Source organism: Euphorbia lathyris, chromosome 2, assembly GCF_963576675.1.
Source record: "Euphorbia lathyris chromosome 2, ddEupLath1.1, whole genome shotgun sequence".
In the NCBI taxonomy this organism is placed as follows: domain Eukaryota; kingdom Viridiplantae; phylum Streptophyta; class Magnoliopsida; order Malpighiales; family Euphorbiaceae; genus Euphorbia; species Euphorbia lathyris.
The window spans coordinates 124,788,299-124,797,036 of record NC_088911.1 but is presented as its reverse complement, the minus strand read 5'-3'; the positions used below and the strand labels follow the sequence as shown (position 1 = coordinate 124,797,036).

The following is an 8,738-nucleotide window of genomic DNA, read 5'->3' as shown; positions in this document are numbered from 1 at the left end:
CAATTTTGCCTCAATTGTAAACACCAAAACCAGCAAATTATGCAGTGTCATCCATCATGTCCATCTTATGTCTTTAATTATGAAGGGAAAAGAGAGAAGACCTAGAATATATTTCTGATAGTAAAGTCCAAAACAAAATGTATAATTATTTTTTTCCAACCGAAATTGAGATTTTCGTTTTGCTAAAACAAGGATTTTTTAGTTCAACATATAAAAATGACTGTTAAGAACCTCAAAATGAAAAATTCCAAAAATTAAAATGGTTTATTACCAAATTTTTTATTTTCTAAAATCATTATTTTTTGGAGCTTTCTTTATCTAAACATTCACTTTCTCTCTCCTCACCAAACAACACTTAAATAACCTCAAAACTAAAAAGTTGAAGAATTAAAATTGCTTATAATGTTATCAAGTTTTTTAATTTTTTAATTTTGAGGTAGTGAACGCTCATTTTAATTCCGAGGTCCTTGTTTTTAGCAAGGCGAAAAACCTCAGCCAGATCGCAAAAAAAAAAAAAAAAACTTCAATTCTCGTTTGGACAAAAAAAAAATTCAACAGGTATCTATTTGACAAAATGTGAAAGCTCACGGATTTTTTTTTTTTTTTTTTTGGACTTTACCCTTATTTTAATTGGAACATATACACAGTTCTATCTTCTAGTACACATCTAAAACAAGAGCAATGGAAGTGAACACAGCAGAAAAGAGCATGTAACTATTGATGCACTGAATTTTAATACACTGCAATTTATTGGTACTTGATGCTAATCTGCTGACAAAAAAAAATACCTCTTTTCAGTAAATACACATCTCAATCTATTGCTTTTTACTTATCTCTTGATATGCTAGTAACCTTGGGGTGCTTGAATCATTCTCAGATATCTTTGGGGTTTGTCCTCCCTTGATTTGGCCTCCCTGATGTTTAAGTTGACATAAAAAAAACAGACCATGATGTCAGAGAGTCGCTCAAAAAACCTACAATTTAAAATGGTTATGGCAAACCTTAGGAGAAAAAAGGTTTGATAACTGTTTTCCACTTACAGATCCCTTATTGGCTGTCAACCTTCGCATAGATGGAGCCCGTGCCACAGATGATGCAGCTGCAGCTGCAGCAACACGAATCCTGCAAAGATATCAAAGGAAGCCGAACTCAATTTTTCAGCAATTACCAAGCATCATTTATGTTCTAACTCTGTCATGGAACCGTTTTAGCTAAAAGCTCAAGCTAATAGTTAAAGGTCCACTTCATATTGGACCTTCATATTAATAGGTGACACACCCCCACACGAGAAACCACAATTGGACTTGAAGCGTGACAACACAGGCCCATATTACCATGTCCTGCAAATAACTCAACAAATGGGGCTGCCAGGAATCGAACCCAGGACCACTTGGTCACACTGGCTCTGATACCATGTCATGGAACCGTTTTAGCTAAAAGCTCAAGCTGATAGTTAAAGGTCCACTTCATATTAATAGCTGACACACCCCCACACGCGAAAGCACACTTGGGCTTGAAGCGTGACAACACAGGCCCATATTACCATGTCCTGCAAATAACTCAACAAATGGGGCTGCCAGGAATTGAACCCAGGACCACTTGGTCACACCGACTCTAATACCATGTCATGGAACCGTTTTAGCTAAAAGCTCAAGCTAATAGTTAAAGATCCACTTCATATTAATAGCTTACAAACTCCTAGGTACCTTTTATGCACGTCTACAAATTCATCTGTTTCATCCACAATTTCCTCCTGCATTATTTGGAAGTGTAATTAGTATATGGGACTCCCGATGAGTGGAATTCAAGTTGAAAGAAAGAAAGAAAGATATCAAGGACTACATAACGGACCTGCAAAAGCTCTTCAAATACGTCTTCCAGTGTGATGATACCAATAACCTCACCATCTTCAATGTCCTCCGTAGCTTGGTTCAAACCATTAGTTACTACATCATTGCGCCATGAAGGGGCATGTTTGTTTATATTGGTTAACTTTGATACCCTATCAATATCAACAACAACATCATCTGACTTCTCATCTTGCTTAATAAGCAAAGGAGTCGTTAATTGGGTATCTCCACCATTTGATTTGTTTTCTTCATATTGTTCTCCCATTGTCATAGAAAGTTTGGTTTTTGCTTTAGACTTCACAACAGCTGCCATATGACTGCTACCCTTTTGAAACTCATTCAGAATATCATACAGAGGCATATCAGATGGAACCCTGGAGGAAATGTCTCATAGAAGAACGGTTATCCTATAATTTGAGAGAAGAATTACAAAATGATTGAAGCCAAAATATACAAGTGAGTGTACCGTGGAATTCTCCTAATTGAAACAGCACTGACTGGGGTCTCTGTCTCAGGCCGTACAGTGAGAAGGCTTTTCACCTAATCCCAACACGAAACAAAGTAGGGGAACGAAAACAACCACTAATATATCAGATGTTGGGTACAAAAGAATTTCTATTTAGATTATCAAAATTTGTCATAAATTATTCGTTCTATAGCCCACCAGAAGAAGTCCAATAACATTTTTTGGATTCCCAGAATACACAGGAACTCGGCTATGACCCCGAGCAAGAACTTTCCCCATAGCCTCCCTAAGTTAACAGTATACAAGAAAGAGATATGAGCAACGTTTATACTCAAGTATGACAGTTAAAATAATAGTAATAGTCTAACGAGAAAGACTAACCAATCCAGCTTGGAGTTGACATCTAATGAAAAAGTTGATTCAATAGGTGTCATAGCCTCTTCAGCAGTCTGTCAGATTTAAAATGAAATAGGAAAATTACATGAGACGTCAACTGCAAAATAATATTAACAGTCTCATAATTTTGATGTAGAAGCATGCATGACAATCATTTCGATACATTAGTTGCACACAAGTCTTCAGATCACAAATCATATATCTTAGCCGTATGTAGAAAACGATGTTGCTACAGAAGAATCTGAATACTTCTTGAAACATGCATGCAATGAAAGACAGTTCAAATACTAATGCAAATCAACAGTTCTCCTTTTCCATCCCCAACAAAAAAAAAAAGGAATTTCACAACGTCTCCACCAATCCATTCCCATTGTTGCGCAGTCAGATGTTAATTTCAAACAATTACCTTTTCAGTTAAATCCAGTGCTCCACTAATAATTGTTGTCTCATCATGTGTGAGTTCACCTCCCTTGCCAGCCTAAATATACGCAGAAAAAATTCAACAATGTAAAGAACAAAGATGAAAAACCAGCAAACGTTTTGTAGTTTCACCATATTTAACACGGGTAAACTACACCAATGGTACCTCAACTTTACATTATTTACACTTTGGTACCTAGATTACATTTTGTCCCAAAAATATACCTGAAGTAACGATGACCGGACAATTTAGTATATTTTTACCGGTTATGACCGGTCAACACGAGTTTCATGAGTTAATTACATTAATGGTACCCGAACTTTACCATAATTCACACTTCGGTACCTGAATTTTATTTTATCCTAAAAACATAACACAAGTAAAGGTGATTGAAAGGTTTAGTTCATTTGATCGGTTAGTGACCGGGTAACATGAACTAAACATTGGGACTCACCATACACCAAATTAACATAAAATTATAATATTGTCATTTATGAGCTAAATGACAGTATTATAATTTTATGTTAATTGAGTGTATGATTGGTCTCAATTTTTAATTTAAAATGGTCAAACTCGGGTTGATCAATCACTGATCGATCAAATATACTAAAATATTGAGTCATCTTTACTTGAAGTGTATTTTTTGGACAAAATGAAATCTAGGTACCAAAATATGAATTCGGGTAAAGTTCGGGTACCATCAGTGTAATTTACTCGTCAAAATCGCATTGACCGGCCATTAACCGGTAAAATATACTTAATTGTCCGGTCATCGTTACTTCGGGTATATTTTTGAGACAAAATGTAATCTAGGTACCAAAGTGTGATTTAGAGTAAAGTTCAGGTACCATTGGTGTAATTTACTCTATTTAACACCTTTTAGGTTCCAGCAACTTTAAGATTGAAACAATTGAATGTTCAAATTTACCTCCTGACCGTGGATGGAAACAAGAGCTTTTAATTGAGCCCGCCTAAATAATGCTTCATTGTGCCCCAGTACCCAGTCCAGAATCTGTAATAATGATTTTCTTTAAGTGAAAGGGCAAAGGTACATACCATTATAATATCAGAAAATGGGAAATTAACCAATTCACCATTTAGAAGCGGTGTGCGAGAATTAAACTTTATCTTTCTTTAACATCGTTTTAGCTGCTGGAAGTTTACTTAAAATCCAGACTTCATTTCCAACAATTAATTTTGCAGAAGCGGACTCGTACAGAAAATGAATATGATATATTAAAAGAATGGAAGTTTTGACAGGTACAGCAAAGATAGAAAAATATTTACATCCTTCACAGCATAAGTGCAGGAAAACTAAATGACCAAGAAGATCAAAAAACTCTATGCTTGCTACAGAACTTTTTGCTATAGTTGAAGAGGCCAGTAAAGTTCAATCAGTAATTATCTTGCATCAACCTCCTATGTATGTACGCAAAAACATGGAAAGAATAGCCAATACATAAGAAGAGGATAGATAAGAAGAGAGAAAGAGAGGACAAAATAAAAGCCATTAAGGCTATATTTGGCAGACCGTAATGAAATTAAATCGATAACATATGGAATGAAGAATGGAATAGAATAGATATATTCCATTACTACGTTTGAATATACAAAATTTTAAGTAATGTAACACTATTCCGTTATTATACTGTTAAATAAACTATGAACATGAGCATTTCATATCTCTTAAACGTAGAGAAGTGTTTATAGTATAAAACAATTGATAACAGTATTTGCAAAATGTAAGTAACCGAGGATGTAATACAACATATACTTTAACTTTAAAAAAATGGGATTTAATAAAAAGAAACACCAATTTGAGAAAACTTCTTAAAATTATGATATCAAAACAATAAGTTGCATGAAACCACATACATTCCTTGAGCCTTGAGGAAAGTATGAGTATGTCTATACAAACTCAGCAAATTAAAAAGAATGAAATATTAAACCAAAGGAATACAAATTTGTTCCATGGTTATAATTAAATATTATTTTCCATTAAATATAAAGTTATTTCATAGGTGAAAGGAAATTAAATCAAATGTAAAGCCCATAATATATATTTGCACAGCCACAAAATTACACATGTCAATTTCTTATTTAAAAAATAATAGTTTAAGAGTTCAAGAACCTATTAAAAAATTTATAAAAGAATTGTAATGACAAATCCATCGAAATATAGGAGGAATAGTAATCACTGTGTATAACAAAAATTAGAGGTTGTAAACTTCCTAATACTTTGGTATGAAAAACAATTGCAAGCAAACATCATCATGAAATGACTGAATTCTAATACAGAGTTGATTACTTCCCAATTATGCTGCTTTATCTAGCTAAGTTGCTGACAAGCTCTATAAAAGGTCATCTCCAGTGGAAAGTAGAGGATTTTATCAGTTGGAGAAGTAAAATATGTTGGAAAACTTGAGTCAATATCTAATTGTAAATCAATTCAATTTTAGGTAAAGACTTTCAGCAGTAAGTTTGAATATTTTCAAATTCACTAGTTTACCAACTAATGATAAAAAAACCGAAGTTGTACTCCGGAAATTCTAAATACAGGGAATAAAGTTGCTCTACTTTGTGAATACTGAAATTCCAATATATACTTAGCATGCTGTATTGGAGAAATAATGGGGAGTGAGGGAGAGAGAGGGAGAGAAGCATAAATTACTGAGCAAAACAAAATGTTCCTTGGAACAAATAAAATATAAAAGATAAAAACAAGAAGTATCCCCTCAGCAACGAAAATGAAATCGAGGTATTTGCCCCCCTTTTACAAAAAATGGAGTTATGAATGTCTTTTTTTTTTTCTATTTTATTATATATTTAGATCGTAGAATTTGGATCCATTTTCACATTTCAGAATTTCATATGACAGGAGGGCAATTATCATGTAGCACATGGCTGGGGCACCTCAACTGATTTTGGTCACACACACCTTACTACAATCTCTCAGTTCAATAGATCATGGAAAGATATACATTCTAGAGAGCATTTTTCTCACACCATACTAGTTTCAATAGACCATTCAAAAGATAACCATTTATAATTAACAGCAGCAAACACTCTATCCCTATACCTTTTTACCATAACCAATATTAAAAGCCTCAGTATCTGCATACTAAATCAGTAAAAGAAATATCAACTACAGAAAAGGTTATGTTATCCTTAAACCTTCATGATTTATCAACAAGGGAAGCTGCTAAGCCAGATGGCTCAACAAAGGACGGAACTCTAGGATTCAATGAGGAAATATAATCCTAAATTCCATTTTTTTTTTTTACAAACTTCACTTCTTCAGGCCCCTGCTCATATAGTCCATTCAAGTCAACAACAGTAGTAAACTGTTGCATGCTAGATGCAATATCCATTGGACATATTAGTGCAACGGATGGTGCATAAAAAAACTAAGAGCTAGTAGAGATCAATCCGAGCAATATGCTACATTTGTCACTTTCTAGATATATTCACATTTATGAACAAACACACAAGTAAGGTTAGGCCCTTTTTTTTTACAATTCCGTTTCATCAAAAAATTAGTAATTCTATGTGCTATAAGAAGTATATATCCAAGTCAAATCTTTCAGTGAGTTTACCTTCCCAATGGGATATGCAATTGGATAGCAAAGTACCATCAAAATTCGAACAAGCCAAACAAAATTAGAACCAACAGCAAGTCCATATCTGGAACATATTGCTTGTGGAATAACCTGCAAAAGAACACTGTCAACTTCCAAACTACTCCCCTTTGGCCACCCAAAAGAAACACCACAGAACAAATAGATTGGAGAGGGGAACCACTGAGCATAAAGCGATTTTGTAGAACACCTACCTCCCCAAAAAATAGAACAAATGTGACAGAGAGTATGATTGCAACATACTGATTGAAAAGCTTATCCAGGTATATGGGAAGAGCCTACATATGCAATGTCAAAGTCAAAGCTCAGCTTAAAAGTTAACTGAAATGAAATCTTACAAAATATATATTCAAATTGTAACAAGATGAGACATCTATAAGAAAGTTTTCCCAACTTCACCAAGCAATATCACATAAGAAATAAAAGGTTATAAAAGAAACCTATTAAGATCCATTTCCAAAGAACCAATTGCTAACAGAACACTAAAGAGAAGCATCATAATTAATATAAGCTTTGTAGCAAAGATCCCCAGATATATAAAAACAGTAACTAAGACACCCAGCAATAACAGCAGCATTAACCAACAGCAAAACTGAGAGTTTTTCTGTTGGGAGTTCAACAGCCATAATCTTGAAAACGAATTTCTTTGGTCCGAGTACTCTTTCACACATTTAATCACACTTGCATTAATCTCCTTCAATTAGCTTTTCACACCTTAATTATCAACAAGTCGCATTCCAATCCCACAAGGTAAGAAGCTCAACAACCAATTTTGGATAAGTATGATAAAAGTTGCAGAAAGAAAGAATGTTTATGAAATTACCTCCATTGAAGCGGCATTACATAGAAGTAAAGTCACGAGAAGTTGGTGCTGCTTTTGAACCACGGGAAGAATAGTAGCTAATCATTTCAAAATCGAAATTAAATTATAGAAAACCTCCCCACAAACTAATAACAATAAAAGAAAAGCTAGAAAGTAAGGAATAAACCACATAGCAAAAATTGATAAGTTAGAGGGGGGAAGCAGAAAATTGAATTCGAATTGCAGTTAAATGGAGGACCTGCTTGTTTCTTCTCAGAGGGGGTGCCGCTACGTTGTAGAATCTCGAGCTCAACGAGGCCGAGAGACATGAGACCGAGGGTGAGGCCAGACATAATACCGGCGAAGATAACGAGAAAGCAGGAGGTGCCACAGTAAATGAACCACCAAATGGATCCAAACGGAATACCTTCTTCGATCCCGACTGATTGGCCTACCGTGGTCAACATCCTCGTCGCGATCACCGCATTGACGAGATGCATCTTTAACTGGCGGATCAATAACAGAGATGATGACGTAATTCGGCGATTTTTCAGACTTCCGTCAGTGTTTTAAGTTATTATATTTTATCAGTGAGGTGGAGAAGACAGACAGTATATGCATCCGATACTAAATTATTCATTTTTTTATTTCCTTTTTTGTTACATTATTCATTAATAAAGAGAAATCAAGAATTTCTGTTACTCATTTTCAAAAAAAAAAAAGACTTTCTGTTACTCTAGATAAATAAGTATATATAAAAAATCTGTTTTTCTTTTTTATTTAAAAAAAGAAGTATGTAAAAATTACGTGGGGGCCCATGAAGGGATCATGTGGGGCCCATTGTGTTTGGAACCGTACACGTCTGAAGATGGGGGGAAATGGAAACATGAACTCCAGACCAGAGAAACTTGTTCACACGGTTGAATATGGAATCTTATTGCTGATTCTCATCTCAACATTCACATTATTTATATCAATTTATTACAATAAATTGAATTGTACCGATTCGGATGCAAAGATTCCTGAATTGTTAAGATTTGATTTTTTAAAAAAATTTAAATAGTGGCATTCCTATAACTTCGTGTTTAATAAAATATGGAGCTATATAGTATCAAACTAGAATTTTTGGCTCTCGTACGGAGCAAATTATTAGAAGCACCGGGTT

General features: G+C 34.4%; 1 protein-coding gene across 1 annotated transcript; it reads right to left on the bottom strand.

Moving 5' to 3' along the window:
- Positions 1 to 684: 684 nt before the first annotated feature.
- Positions 685 to 8,264, bottom strand: LOC136219814 (DUF21 domain-containing protein At4g14240-like). The gene is made up of 13 exons (XM_066007365.1): positions 7,833 to 8,264; positions 7,595 to 7,671; positions 6,966 to 7,049; positions 6,730 to 6,843; positions 4,062 to 4,145; positions 3,119 to 3,190; positions 2,698 to 2,765; positions 2,515 to 2,602; positions 2,317 to 2,390; positions 1,852 to 2,224; positions 1,707 to 1,753; positions 1,041 to 1,122; positions 685 to 914 (listed from the first exon to the last, which is right to left on the bottom strand). The coding sequence occupies exons 1-13, from the start codon at positions 8,071 to 8,073 to the stop codon at positions 816 to 818; spliced, it is 1,503 nt and encodes a 500-aa protein (XP_065863437.1). The 5' UTR covers positions 8,074 to 8,264; the 3' UTR covers positions 685 to 815.
- Between the last annotated feature and the right edge of the window lie 474 nt (positions 8,265 to 8,738).